Source organism: Perna viridis, chromosome 12, assembly GCF_037379345.1.
Source record: "Perna viridis isolate PV_CMFRI_1.1 ecotype Kerala chromosome 12, ASM3737934v1, whole genome shotgun sequence".
Classification (NCBI taxonomy): Eukaryota; Metazoa; Mollusca; class Bivalvia; order Mytilida; family Mytilidae; genus Perna; species Perna viridis.
Window position 1 is genome coordinate 13,685,685 of NC_142456.1, and position 16,086 is coordinate 13,701,770.

A 16,086-nucleotide genomic window follows, 5' to 3' on the forward strand; every position below is an offset into this window, starting at 1 on the left:
TCTGTTCAGATGACCTTTTCTGAATTTTCATGTATTTCCCTCAGAATAATGCTTTAAAAATAATGACAAATGAATTCTGAGTTGCTGATCAGAAAGGTAATCAGAACATAAATTATAATGGATCGTTGTTAGATCCTACACGCACTGACTGGATGAAATAATTGATGGACAGAAGTTTTTCATATTTCTTCAAAACCGTTAGGTTTAGACAAATTCTTTTTTTGTCGCAATGGTCCTTATGATAAGGTTTACAAAATACGTGTGGTTAATTATTAATTAGTTTAACCTTCGAATTCCGATTCAGAATTAAAATATGAATTTTTAGATATTTCGAGGCATAGAATTAGAGAGTTATAAATAGAGAGTTATACAAGTATTTCTCGATTCTTCAGTTTTTACGTGTTATTTTTTTATTCGGTTCGCTACGTTGTGTGTGTAGATCGTCTCTGTTTCACTTGTTTACGTTTAGATCATGTTTTTTTTTTTTATTTCTGCATGTTTGAATCGTCCCTTTGTTGACGCTTCGGTATATTTTTTGCCAATATATTATGTAAAAATAGAAAAAAATAGTAACGAAAATTTCAGTATCAGTCTTTATAAAAAAAATCAGACAGGAGGTGATTCATTCACGTCAAAAACCCACCAACTTTATTTTCGTGTCCTATTCAGAATTAGTTACATACCACATATCCAGTCTTGGTTTTTCATTTTGAGATAAAACTTATGTAGATCGTACATGAAATTATCACTTTATTAGAGTTATCTTTCTTGATTTGCTTTGATTTGGTTGGTTTTAGTGTGAGATGAATGTATGATTTTCTCAAAAGTGCAGATCTTAATATAGAAAAGACTAATGTTACCTACTTTTTTGCGGTAAGACCCGTAACGCGAAAAAAACTGTCGAGAATGTTTTCTTCGAAGAACATTATAATATAATCTCAGGAAAACTCGCGAATTTTAAACTGCGCGAAAACTGATTGATGGCTGAAACCCCGAAAAAAAAAGACGGCACGAAATGTTCCCAGGTTACAGTATAAATGTCAAACCCTATTAAAACAAGCTGAATATTTTATAATAATTTTTTTTTTCTTGTTGTTCGTCCACTTAAAACATGTTTGCTATGAACTGTAATAGGTATTTGAGTACTAAAAATAACTTTTTTCTTTGTTCTTTGTTGTGTATGTCTGTTTTTCATGTCTGGTCTTTGTCCCTGGATTACATTCCTTTGATTACCGCTATAACTTTGGTTCCCTTGATTACTCTTTTAGATAGGCATATATTCATGAAATTAATACTTTTAGTTGACCCCATGGTATGCTTACCAAGTGAACAAATGCGACATCAAACGTAGGTTTAAAAATATATACAATGTCATAGATAATTAGAACAAAGGTCAATGAAACTGCAGGAATGATATCATTACATGTTATTTTTACCGGAGTTGTATACTATATAATTTGTTATCTTTTGCATGGCATGTGATAGAAAACTGGAGAGAGTTCTGAATATGATGTAAGTTTTCGTAACTACTTTGCTTAATCTATTTGCAAAAAGATTTTTTTTCTCTTTATTTTATATTCTTGCAAGTGTTATACAATATATTAACGCAAATTCATGGAATTACAAATTATATACCAAAACTCTTTTGTAAATAACAACACTTTTATATATTTTTTTAATTATTTTTTTTACGGCTTTATACGTTTCCTATTTTGTTTCTTTCATACATTGCTTGTTAAATGTTTCGTGGCAGGACCAACTAATAAAACAAATTTTATACTAAAAACAACCAAGTTTAGGATGGTAGAATTACAAATCAGAAATAAGTGATGGCCACGAAAGCTTGCTCGGACGTTAAACTCCAACAATCAATCAATCAATCAATCAATCAATCGAAAGCTTATTTTATTTTTATTTCAGAATTTTGTTGTTTTTTTTATACTGATGATACTGTATATCGTTTATCGGTATTTCAGTGTAAGTGTTTGTAAGAATCACGCAAAATGGGAAAAATCAGAAACATGCATGTCAAAATCCGCCAATCTGAAAATATAATATCGTTCTATCTGAAAAGACCATTATTTGATCTCTGCATCACTGGCTTTGCACAGAAATTTTTCAATAGAATCTTAGAAAAAAATGAGTTATCTGCCCTTAAATTGTTCATTTTCAGGGCATTTCAGTGAAATTGTAACTCAATGGTCCAGCTTGATATGGAAAATCTTGTCTGTTTTCCTTGATTCTGATGGTGGAAGTAGTCATAAAAAACTAACAAAATTGTATTGTTTTTTTTTTCATTTTTCATACCATGTTTCACCCACTGCCTGATTCTTACAGATACTGACACTTAAATAACCAACCATGCCCATCAGAAATGCCTATACAATATCATTGCAGTGGTTTCCAAATATACGGTTTTCCCTTGATATTGTCATGTTTTTTTTTACCTACTTTTTTTACATTTCTCTAGACTATGCCTAGGGTTTATCTAGAGTTCGGTAATTTTGCTATAACCTATCACGGTTAAAATATAACTGTCAATAAGCGTTCATTTTATGTTCAGCTAACCGTTAATGTCACAGCTAAATTTTCATTAATAAGAAAAGAGTATAACTTATTCCTGTAAAACTTTACAAAAAAATACAGATTCAGACGGTTAAGTACTTGATTGTTTTGTGTGTTTTAACTCAATTTAAAACTTCATTTGTTCTACCAATAATGACTTAAAATTGAACTACTAAACCATAATCATAAAAAGTAGAATAAAAGTAAAGGTTCTGAGTCTCATGCATATAAATGATCATCCAAATATGAAATGAAAAATTAAAATTGAGTATCGAAATCACGTTGATCGTAGAAAAGCCTGTTTTGATAAGTTGAAGAAAACATTTCATTATGTCTGTTATCCATTTTCTCTTTTGTCTTATTAGTTTTACAGCAAATTTCACATCGTTAATACAACAATTAATTTGATATGATTGATCCTAACATTATGTTTGTATATTATGAGAATGCCCAAAAAGACGTAGGCAGTGAGTGTCCCATGCCAATTTTTTTTCAAATTATGTTCATCCATTTGAGATCATTAACTCATGTTTTCTAAAAAAATAAATATGTAATTTAATGAAATGGTAGGTACGAAATAAATCACATACAAAGCACCACTAATTCAAAATAAATGGGAAAAAACTCTTTGATCTGCTCAAAACAAAATCAAACAAACAAACAAAAAATATTAGAAAAAAAAACAAAACAAAAACAAATTAAATCTGTATAGGTACACGAATGTGTCATACATAAATTATTGTAACGATCTCACGTATCCGTATGCGTAGCGTCATTTAGTAGCCTGATCCATAGTATTTTAATAATCGCGATAGCTCTAGGTGGTTTCAGATTTTTTTTTTATTTAAAATATTTTGATCCGTCTTTCACATCAACATCTTACAGTTCTATGTAAGAGTAATCAAGGGAAGCAAGATTCTAGCGGAAATCAAAAGAATGTAATCCAGGGACAAGGACCAAACAACAAAGAACATGAAGTAACCAAAATAATACATACAAAGTAACAAACAAGCCTGAGATATCTAAAAATACATGGCCGATATGAATTTTGGCAAAACCGATAAACATCGATAAAAAATTAGATAATTTTGACTTCAGATCTGTTTTCTATCCGTTGACACCAATAAGTAGATAGCGCGTTCATGTGCTGTAACACAGTTTGTATGCTTGTACATCCTGATGTTGGCCTCATTAGAAACAGACATTCTTTATCGATTAATAAATATTATAGAAGTACTCCAGCTAAGAAGCATGTAAAATGTGATTCATGGTTAAACAGCCTTCATACATTTTTATATTTTGTTTAATATGTTATAGTAAACAGAAATTAACATGTGGCTTTTCATATAACCCCTGTTCATTGGTGATATAAATTATATAGAATGAACTATAGAATTCAAAATCAAAGGACAATAGCTCAGTAAATGGCAATGAAACACTTTTGACTTTCACTTTGACTTTTCAGTGTGAATCTTCTCCTAAGAGCAGACAGACTAGAATGAATGATTATACATTGCATCATATAGACCCACAGAACAATAGGTTACAAAAATAAAAATATATAGTTTTTTTCGGCGTATATCACATATTACAGAATTTGCGCAAATTTTACAAAGACTGCTATTTAACTTAACACATTTAGCGTTTTCATAGAAACGAGGCTAAAATGAAATTCAAATTTCATTTAATGTCTTTTTTTTCAGAAAAATTAAAGTTTCTATCATCAAATTTATTCTTTATCTTTAGAACATGGAATTTGTTTTCATGGAAGTTATTTTCTAACTAGGGTGAACTAAGATGCTCAAAGACAAGTGTATGTTACTTTTATCATTTAATCGATTGTAAAAGATCGTAAATAAAGCAGATATAAATTTCGACAAAGTGAAAGATATAAGATAATCATTGAAATCTTCCCTTCCTTGGGCTGTAAGGTTTTACCGACGTATATCAGTGATTTGAATTTTCGATTTTGAAAGCGTTACTAATAATCATGTCTGGCAGCACTGAAATACAATGCTTACAAGTCATATTCCAGCTGGTTGTTTGAGTATAATAAATTATGTAAATATTATATTCTAGTGTTTACAATAGAACCATAAGCGTTAACTTAAACATTTAGTAGTAGTCTTTATAAAAATCATGCAAATTCTGTAATATGTGATACATCCCCCCCCTAAAAAAATACACATTTTTAATTCTGTTACTAAGTTGCTTTATAGGTTTATATGATGAATTGTACAACTATCCATTCCAATCTCTCTGCTGTTAGTAGATAATACGCATTGAAAATCCAACAGTTTCTATTGTATTTTAGTATCATTTACATGGTTATCGCTTCCTTAATTTTGAATTTTACTGTATTTCTTTAATTGTTTTATCTCCTAAGGACAAGGTTCATATGCAAAGCCTGGTGTTAATTTCTGTTTACTATAATGGGACGACAATTAGATTCTTTGGTGGCTGGTAATTTTTTTCAGGTCAGAAATTTTATTTCCAGTCAGATTATTTATTTTCATCATAACCTTGGCTAGATTATTTGTACGACGTTATCCCCAGCAGAGCTATTGAAAAACGGTACTTTAACGGGTATTACACTAACACTTTTTATGAATAGAACCAATCATGCGTATCCAAGTTAAAAGTAGGTCACAATGAGCAAAACGCACAATTTGTTCTATTCGTAAAAGTGTCCGTATAACATACGCGTAAAAGTGCTAATTTTCTGTAGCTCAATGGGCGTCAAATCGTTTTTTGGGCAATTTTCAAAATGTTTGAGACAGATGAAAACAACCTTTACGTTGACAAAGCATTGTTAATCTTCCAATAAATTGTTCGAGACCATGCACACAAAACGATAAATATCTAAATGTGTGTGTGTGTGGAGGGGTGTGAGTTTTTATCAAAATAATCCTTATATACCTTGTAATACGACGATGTTCTAATAATATTTTCCGGTTAAAATTTAAGTTGAAAAGTAACACCCCCTTTTGAAAACTTTATTAAATCCCCCATTACTAGTACACGTGTTACTAGACAGGATTAGATGCGCTCCTTTCCTTTGGTGTTTCGGTGTCAGATGCTCCAGAAAAGTTTCCACTCGGGGCTTGAGGACGTCAGAGATTTGTTTTATTTGTCTTTCACTTGTCCTTTTGTATGCCCGGACAGCATCACTTTTGGGGCCAGTGCGTTCTTTTATCAGTTGCTCATCATAATCGTGATGAAAAATGTGGTTGCGGTGGTTACCCGAAAAATAAGCATACCATTATTGTGTAATATGATTTTTTTTTAAATCACGAAGATCTATCATTTTACCGTACGTCATTTTTTTAAAGCATGATCTTACAAGAGAAGAGCCAATTCTACTGTCCAAACAGAAAAACATTGATAAAGTGAATCAGGTTACGGCAGTTAGAAAAACTTTGATAAAGTGAATCAGGTTACGGCAGTTAGAAAAACGTTGATAAAGTGAATCAGGTTACGGCAGTTAGAAAAACGATATTATTTATTACATATTTTCCAGAACAATCAAGTATTACATCGTAAAATTGGACCGAAAATATACTGGAAAAGTATATGAAATTCGGTTAAACATTTTTTGCGCACAGTAATTTATTCCAGAAATGTACATATGTTATATGAACGAACAGAAGTTAAAAGAATGTAAACAATTACCTTTCTGGAATGTCCCGGTTTTCTTCCCTCAACACCAGTTGATTTGCGCATTTCTCTCATGTATCTCTGCAAAGTATAATGTCTAATTTCTGTTGCGAAAAGTTTGGACCTTTCGCTGTTTAACCGTTTAACGATCGTCTGTAAAAAGGACCAAATGGTGGAATGACAGGTAGCTAAGGTATAATTGAAATAGTCTTAACTACACACCAAGAATTTAATGGGTTTTCACAATGGCGAAATCACTTCTTGACAACTTTTTTTATGATAAATTCCACTTTGACAATTGCTTGCCGACGTACCCTGGTACTGCAAAGAGGCCTCCCTCACTTCTATCAAATTCATATTGTTCAATAAGAAGAATTGAATGTTTATCGGTGGCCCTCAATGCAAATAGCTTGCAGTTGTAGTAATAAATAGCATATGACAGAACTTAAGAATCATTTTCGTAGTTATAAAATAAATTTGCTCACAAATGTTCCTCTTCACTAAGTGAAATGGGTTCAGCCCGTTTTAGTACATGCGGATTTTTCTATTCTATTTCCTTCATTATCTCATCAAGGATATGCTGAAAGATAGCCAATTTTGGGTTATCCTTATTGAAGGGGTTAAGGTCGTATCGTTTAAAAGTGACTCTTACGTGCCCCCAAATGGCTGTACCTTACAGACGCAGAGACTCAGCAGGGTACTCTGTACCGTTTTGTCGTTGCACCTAGGATAGATAAGTACATATAATAAAACGTATAACCTATGTGTATTTTGACGAACTCGTACGACCTTGAGAAAGTCTGGTCATTCCCACCTCCCAAGATTCTGAATTTTCGCAGGTCAATAATAAAAAAATCGGTGTGACAAAAGCAACCCATGGCAAAAATTCTGCCCAGGCAGAAAGTCAGAAAGACAGACACATATACAGAGAGGGCGGCACAGATATTCATGCATGAAATAAATATTCTTACCTACATGTAGCATTTTATATAAAAGGAATAATCTGCAAGGAGTGGACCTCTGACTCTTAGTAATTGTTATACTATATTTTTAAAATGATAAACAAAAACATATTTGAAATCGTGAAGCACACTAAAAAGTGAAATGGATATTACTTGCATGAATAGCCTTTTCGCTTTTTGATGCAAGTTGTATAAGCTAAACATGTATACAATGCTGTAACTGCAACACCTATGCAAGAAATAAGGCTATTAATGTACAATTTGTATCATTTTCAATAAGTCATCCAATATCCTGATGCTGGATCGCCTAGATACCATCAAATCCCTGAAAACGGGAAAACTTGTCTAAATCATACTCTTTCATATTAGTCGGTATTAGTTAATATAAGTTTATTTATTGTGCATACAATTAAAAATACAATAATCTCATTGAAAAATCGGCTTGATAATTCGGCGAAACACATTTTTTGTGAGGCATTTTATACGTACCAACCTCAAAAACAAACTAGGAAAGCCAGAAATCCAATTCTTCGTCGTCGATTACCAAACTTAAAGGTAGGACTAGAGTATAGGGGTCACTTGAAGAATGTCCATTTTGTCTAGTAAAATCATTTCGCCACCGTCCCCAGGCATCATCAGTGTTAATGCCCCAAATTGCTGTTTTTCACCGTGTTTACTGGGAAACTTTCATCCTTGACTTTTTCCACTTTTTCAGTTGTTGATGGACGGTCAAATTTCTTGTTAGATTGACAGGGTGTCAGGTTGAAATCTTCGCCATCGTCAAGACCAATACTTGTGTTATAGGGAAGGTTCCCTCTTTGTTGTTCTTCCGCAACGTCAAATAGTGTGTGTGTCGCTCATTGCTCTACATTATAGCCGCGGTATTGCTCCATTTAACATATTTTTTACGACCTTGACCCAGGCTATGGGTTCACTCGAATATTTAAATATTTTCGAATATATCAATGGTACACTGTAGTTGTTATTAGTGCTGCGGACAGGTATCAAAAAGCTCTTTACTTTTCGAGTTTATTGGGCCTAGAGAATATACGGCTATATCACATGCAAATGGAAAGATAAATCTATGTAGTTTTTGAATATCGTACTTATCAAAGTGAAAAACGGTAAAGTTTTCTGCTGTTTTGCATTAATTAGAGGAGGGGTCAAAGATCAAACGACCCCATTACACTTTGATAAGTAATTTAAGTGAAATTGTTTATTGTAGGTAATGAGAAACATGTCAAGATCAGATGTATTGATTTTAACAAAATTTAAAAAGGAACTTTTTCCGAAAAAAAAAGTTGACCATTTAATCATTTAGTCGATCGATCTTTAACCTCTCCTCTAATTAATGCAAAACTTTACTACTTTTCAGTTAGAAAAGAATGATATTCAAAAAACTACATTGATTTATCTTTCCATTGACATACGATGTAGTCGTATACCCTCTAGGCCCACTATTATGACGTGAATAACAGAGGCGGGTCCAGAAATTTTTAATAGCCAGATTCCTTAAAGAGGGGGTCCCAGGCAAGACTTTACTCTTTCATATTTTGCTCGAAATAACCAAAATATTTCAGCAAAATGGTCTTGCTTCATTCCCCGAAACCCCTGGATTCGCCTATGGATAATTTGATTGATAATTTAATAACAAAACAACCAAAGAAAAAAAAGAAGTACCACGTATATGTATGATGATGCGCGATTAATTTTAGAATAAGCTGATTGAAAGGTCCTCGCATATCAAAAAATGTAATACGGCATGAAAACGTGATGATATTGATTTCTTATAGTTTTCCTTTCCTTTTTCGTTTGCCCGGACTTGACACTTATGAGCAACTCGGCGAGTGTTTCTAAAAAAGCTTACCCTTCTGGTTTACTTAGTCCATGCTCTCAGTTTTTAGTGGAGTCCGAGTTGCTCAATTACTTTTGTTCTTTTGTGTGTATTAATTTGATTCATTTATTTTCTTCGTTGAGTTTGTCTGTTTTCCATGTCTGATTTTGTCTCTGGATTACATTCTTTTGATTTCCGCTAGGATATTGGTTTCCTTGATTACTCTTTTAACAATAAGTCACAAGTCCTAACTCTCTACATAGATATTTTCAAGGTGAAAAGTTTTATGATACTGTTTTAGAATGGAAGATGAGACCAGTTCCAAAGCAAAATCAAACATGGCGCAAAAAGCGATGTGTCTAATTCTTGTGCTGTTCCTTGTTATACTTGTTCTAGCTGCAGTTGTGATATATTTAGCTATAGTGAATATAGAAGGACGAAACAAACAAAGTAAGTTTATTGGCTTTTTTAAGGAGGGTATAACTCTTGAAATCAGTGATATGTTTGTATCATATTCAATTTCACCAAAGCTTTTCAAGAAACAGAATGAAATCAGTCCAAGTTACTTTGATGCTTACATGAGATTTATGTCAAATGGTGATTACAAACGTTCCAATGTTTTCTAAGAGTTGTGTCCCTTACCCTAGGTCTACCTCCTTAAACATCATTTATCGGGTGTCTTCAACGATACAAGACATTTTAAATCACACTCCCCCATTTAAAGGGAAAAATAAATATACATTAAAAAAACTGATAATTGGTGATATTTTAATTGGTGGTGGAAATGGAGCTATCACTAAAGCCTTTCTGAAGTGTCATGGATAATTTTTATCACGGGAAACATTATGTTATTTGTGGTTTCTGTTTATTTTATATTCGCCTTGTTTTTGTAACTTGACCAAGAATATTGCTATAAACCTGGTTGCCCCTATTCAAAATTATCAGTGTTACAAAGAAATGACGTCCTGTAATCTGTTTTCTTTTTATTATATGTTTTAGTCTCTGATGTTTGCCTAAAACCAGCTTGTGTTAGGGCCGGTAAGTATTCATAACTTCCCAACTTAGCATAGATTTATGAGGCAAATTTTAATTATGCGTTTGCAAGTGATGTTTCTTTTCTATTCCTCGATTCCGTATCAGCATTATCATTAACTGGTCGACTAGGTTTATATGATTTTCACGGAAAGTATTTTGTGGAACTTATAAAATAATTCTCAAACAGATTTCTTGCTTTATTGAATAGAACTCTTTTTTGAAAATAAATCTCGTGGTTATTGAAATTTTCATAATTATACAAAAACAAATGCGTCAGCATATACGCTAAATACATAATAGTAAATATTTTCAGAGGTCTCCAATAAAATCTTCAACAGGTTTTAAGTAGCTGTCTTTGTAAGAATCATGGAAAATCTGAAAAATGTGATACACCCCAAGAAAGGCTACATATTTATATTTTTGTAATTAAGTTGTTTTATGGGTCTATACTATGAAATGTGTAATTATTCATTCAAATCTGCCTGCTCTTAGGAGATAATCAACATTGAAATTCCAGTAGATTCTATTGTATTTCAGCGTCATTTACAGAGTTATCTCCCTTAAATTTGAAATCTATAGTGCATTCTATATAATTTTTATCTCCTAAGAGCAGAGGTTATATGAAAAACCACACGTTAATTTCTGTTTACTATGACATTTCAAACAAAATATCAAAAATAAAAATAAGTAGGCTTTTTACCCATGAATCACATTTTGCATGATCCTTAGCTGGAGTGCTACTTAACACACAAGTTCTGATAAGCAACAATTATGCGTCTTTCTTACATTCACAGCTACCAAAATATTAGATGCGGCTGATTTCTCAGTAAACCCATGTGAAAACTTTTATGAGTTTGCATGCGGAAAATGGATGGAGAGGAACATTCTCCCAGAGGACAAGTCGTACTATTCGACCTTTACTATAATGAGAGATGACGTGCAGGTCAAACTGAAAGGTGCGCTGTTTGTTTAATCGAAGTATCCTATTCACAAGCTCAAAAATCGAAACCCCTATAACACTGAAGCTTGATTCCTTGTATTAAACGTGGGTTTTTTATGATGTAGCTCCTTTGGCATACTACTAATTCCGCTATGATGTTTTAAGGAGAAATCTCTCATCCACAGCATTATAACCAAGAACTTACAAAGTACGAGATCTAAAAATAAAATATATGCAAAAATTACTGAAAAAAAAATAAATAAAAAAACAAACACAAAAAACAAAAAACAAAAACAAAAACAAATCAAAATAAGAAGTCAAATCCAGCATAGATACGTTTTACACACGTATTCAAAGGAGCCACAATATTGTAGCCATCATGTTTAAACCAACAAATGAAATTTCAGTGTTTCTGGGTGTAGGGTATAATTTTGGTATATAATCTAAATAATAATAATAATCAAGCTAAGCTTATCTTTTGAGACATTTTGTAACCTTTCGATGTCTTTTTTTTATTTTTTTTTTATTTCTTTTCCGATTTGTAAATAATTAAAAATAATCTAATATGGAAGCGTATTGTTTTTTCAATTAAATTGTGATAGGCTTAATAATAATTCTAACATGAAGTCTTTAACAGGCCTCGAGTTAACAATTTTCAATTTTGGATTGCTATATTAGCAGCGCGACTTCTTGGGCGTGGCTCGTGTGTGTGTAAATTACTGCCCACCTTAATCATTCCGATGTGTATTAGCTGTTTTCATTCATTTCAGTAACTTTATGTTTTAGAAAAGTTATATAATATTCCGTAAAAATCACTTACACACATACTCGGTAGCATTCGCCACGTGCCACGTGCACGTGCGCCATCATATATGAAACCAAATAATAACAATGGTCAATGAATGAAACATTTTACCTGTCCATGTGTGAACACTGTGACTTTATAATACAAACGACTATTGCCATATCTAACAAAGTTCTACTTATATCGCCCTTTCCTTCATTACAAAAAATACAAAGCAAAGTTTCACAAGCGATCATTTCAACTGATACAGCTAACGTAAAGTGTACATTCAAATATGGAGAAATATGGCAGGTCTAAGGTTACCGTAGTAGGTCACGAAAATGTAAAAAGTACCGTTATTGTCCTATTAGAACCAAAGTAAATCACAGAAACTCCATTTTATCATTGTTTTACCACGGCCTGACCATTTATGACGCATTATTTTATCCTGAGCGATATCATATTTCTTAAACATAATATTGAGCGATAGAGTAAAAGGAAAGAGTTATTCTGTATTTGCAGACATGTTAGAAAAAAACATAACAGACGAAGACATAGAGTCAATTGTAAAAGCAAAACACTTATATCAGTCTTGTATGAACACAGGTAGGTAATCAAGGAGGTAGACCAAAGGTAAGGGACACAACTCTTACAAATCATCGGAACGCTTGCATTTAGCATCTTACATCAATTTCATGTAAGCATCAAAGTAACTTGGATTGACTTCATTCTGTTTCATATGAAAGCTTGATAGGCTTAGGTAAAACTGAAAATGATACAAGCATATTACTGATGTCAAGAGTTATTTCCCTTACCCTAGGTCTACCTCCTGAAGTGTACTACTGTAAAAGTCAATTCGCTCAACTTTGTTTGGTCCACAAAACTAAAACAAGATTAATCAGCCATTACGGCTTGCATGCTGATTATTTTTATTTTTCCGATATTTTAATAGCAGCCGACTGCATACTTTCGTTAACATGATTAGTGATTTCAATTGACAACATCAAATAACTGTGACGCCAATGACGATATCGACGCTTTTGACGCGGTACCAGGGTCATAACTACCAATTTTAGTATATCCTTTAATCGATTTTAGTATATAACTGCTGTGATAGTACTTAAATTCGTTGATACCAACTTTCGTGGATTAGGAAAGACGCACAAGTTCGTGGATTTTTTGGGATTTTGAGGTTTTCAGTATACACATCAATGGAGATCGTCTTTCCGTTGGGAACCAAATTTCGTGGTTTGGCCTACCAGCGAAAACCACGATAGTAAGTACCCCACGATCAAAAGTACTTTCACAGTAGTTATACGCGGAAATATGAAAAAGGGGATTAAGTACCGTTTAATGAAAACTGACAAAAACGGATACAATTTCTTCAAAAAGTGTCACTTATAGCCTTGTCAAGCTCGATACGAAAACTCATTATTTTATATATAATTAAGAGGGTGTATATGCAAAAAACAGGCAGTGGAGTACATTAAAAGTTTTGTATTAAAAATAATTCATTAATTTTATATCACATTTATATCCTTTCTCAAAGTTGAATGGTGGCTTTTGAATAACTACAGCGATAAAAGAAATGTGAATTACATACATGTTGACAGCATTGAAAATCATTGAAAAAGGGAGACAACTGTGCAAAATTAGTTATGTTTGCTAGGTAATTATAAAAATTCATCCAGTGTCGATTGGAACAAAATCTTTATACTACTTGACGTAAATATGATATAAATATTACAATGGGAAATTATGCTGTGCCCGCCATCCTATAGGATTTGCCTGATTTATACATGGACAGCCTCTAAACATTTTTAGCGATTGATTCTTGTGCCCAGGAGCACATATCATATACTGCGTTAAATTTGAAGTGAAATGGTTTATTTTCATATCGGATCTAAAAAAACGAAAACAACATAACCCTTTCTTCTGCATGACTTGTACAAAAAAAAAAAAAAAAAAAAAAAAAAAAAATAGTACCATGTTGTTCGTTAAACTTTGCTTTGTTTTTGTTGTCATATTCAAGTCATTGCTTGATATTGTCGTTCAACTACACGATCACTGGTTTAATCTTATGTGTTCATTTTTGTTCTCAAACCGTCATGTCCACAAATGTGTTTATAGAAAAGCTGTAAAATTTATGCCTTACTGCCTCAGTTGTTTCATGCACTATATATATACATATTATCGTATATGCCCCGTGCAGGTCCGGGTGTCAAAAGAATAGGCCTGCAGCAGCGCTAAGCTTGTCGTAAAAGGCGACTAAACAGTGCTCAGATACCTAGCCGGGGGCTAGGCGCTCTGCCCACAGAGCAGCTGGGTTGTGTGCCCCAGGTGGTGGAATGGGGTACCCCTGGCATGTTACATGCTGGGGTTGTCAGGCTATAATACGGAAAACCTGACCGCAAACCATAGTGGTGCACCATGTTGGGAAAGATGTCACGTTCCTCGCACGTTAAAGAACCCTGCTGTGGTATTCAATAGGAGTAGGAACCTTTGCGTTCCGCCACAGGAGGCTAAATTGCCCGACCCTACCCATCCCTCCCTTTTATCTTGTGGCAATAAAAATTTGTCGACCCTATCATCCTTGTGTCCCATCCCTTTTTTTCATTTCATCATCATCATTTCGTGTTCATTTTTTCATCCCTTTCATGTTCATTGCCTGAATATAGCTGAAATATTGCTGCTCGGGCGTTAAACCGCAACAATCAATCAATCATATTATCATATATCGATATTAAGTGTTTTTCATATCGTTGATGTTTTCATGACTTTGCTTTCATGAAACTAAAGTGAAACCTGTTAAAGCCGAACTTGTTTTTGACTTTAAAATTGGTTCAGATTAGACAGATTTTCTGGTTACCAAGGTTCATATTACATTTAAATTGATAAAAGGGGGATTTTAAAAGTGTCTGGTTTAGACAGGTTTATGGATTATTCATGGTTTGGATTAGACAGGTTTCACTGTATATGTCATTTGACTCTCGGGTTAGGAATACATAATTATTATACAGATAGCAATGTTTTATTGAATGTTCTCAGTTTAATAAATTTCGATAATTCACATTCGTAATTTCAGTCTCGGACTTTCTCCCGCCAAAACGTCACAACTTTGAAATCAATCCGCCGTTCACAAAATTTGAAATATATGTTGAAAATAACAACGAATAATCGAGGAATTCTATATAATAAATAGGATAATCAATTGGTTATCGTGAATAACCAAAACATGCGTTCTTCGGCACTCGTGATCATATTTTGGTTATTCACTCCTTCCAATTAATTATCCTATTATTCTAAACTCACTAGACACTTTTATATCAGACCTCAAGGGATGCAAATAATATTTGATTATTTTTTTTATAGAACTGATCGAAAAAAGAAACTTATCTCCTGTTTATCCATTTCTAAGAAAACTAAATGGATTTCCAATGTTAGGCAACTCCCTGGGTGGCAAATGGTCGCCACAAGAACACTCCCTGAATATATTACTGGCAAAGTTATTAGAATACAGTAATGATCCATTGGTAGAAATGTATGCATATAAAGATGCTAAACAACCCAACAGGAGTATCATCTACGTAAGTTTGAAAGAAATGAACTAATTCAAACACGATTTTATTTTTTAAAAGCAAATAATTTTTTGTTTTACATTTTTTACACTTATGATTAAACGACAAATACGTCTCTACACATGCGATACACTTTAGATGTGGATTCTTACTGCTTCGAGCGATCGTTTGATAAAGTCAGTCTCTTTTTCAAACTGTTTAAGGTATTAAATTACCCATTTCGTATGCATGGGTTTATCAACAGATGTACTCAGGCCTACTAGTATCTTTACACGTGCATGCTCTTCGACATTCTTTCGATCTTCCAGAAGTTAAGTAACTCGTCTGCATATCAGAGCTGAAACTGCTTTTTAATTCCATCTTTGTAACTTTTGCTTATGGTTTGATCGATCGATTGTAGCTGATCAACAACATTTTAAAATTAATATTTCAGCAAGATTTTCCAGCATAAATTCCACCCACGCAAAACGATTGTCCTTCTAAAACGCGAAAAAATCATCCCGCAAAATGTCAAAGTTTATAGCATATAGGATAGAGAAGAAAGCCAGTGCCTAACCTGTATCTGTCGGAAAGGGAAACTTTTGAAACAATCCTTGTCAAGCTAAAAATCTATAAGTCTTCTTTTTCAGAAAACACGGAAATTAGAATAGGAATATTTTTACCTTGATACATATTTTTTTATGATTAAAAGTCTTTCTGGTTTTTCCTGTATTTGTAGTGTATTTAAATAT

At 33.0% G+C, this 16,086-nt stretch overlaps 1 protein-coding gene across 6 annotated transcripts in view; it reads left to right on the top strand.

Annotated features, from left to right (window-relative positions):
- The first annotated feature begins 1,411 nt into the window (after window positions 1-1,411).
- Window positions 1,412-16,086, top strand: part of LOC148601287 (membrane metallo-endopeptidase-like 1) — a 44,596-nt gene continuing 29,921 nt past the window's right edge. For 4 of the 6 annotated variants that reach the window (XM_088554565.1, XM_088554563.1, XM_088554560.1 and 1 more), the window contains exons 1-6: window positions 4,037-4,107; window positions 9,320-9,468; window positions 10,018-10,056; window positions 10,848-11,009; window positions 12,300-12,383; window positions 15,150-15,364. In XM_088554565.1, coding sequence (XP_088410691.1) covers window positions 4,064-4,107; window positions 9,320-9,468; window positions 10,018-10,056; window positions 10,848-11,009; window positions 12,300-12,383; window positions 15,150-15,364 — 693 coding nt within the window. In that variant the 5' untranslated portion in view covers window positions 4,037-4,063. Of the gene's footprint in view, window positions 1,513-4,036; window positions 4,108-9,319; window positions 9,469-10,017; window positions 10,057-10,847; window positions 11,010-12,299; window positions 12,384-15,149; window positions 15,365-16,086 lie in introns of those variants that run through there. The other 2 variants (XM_088554561.1, XM_088554566.1) reach the window with 1 other exon arrangement.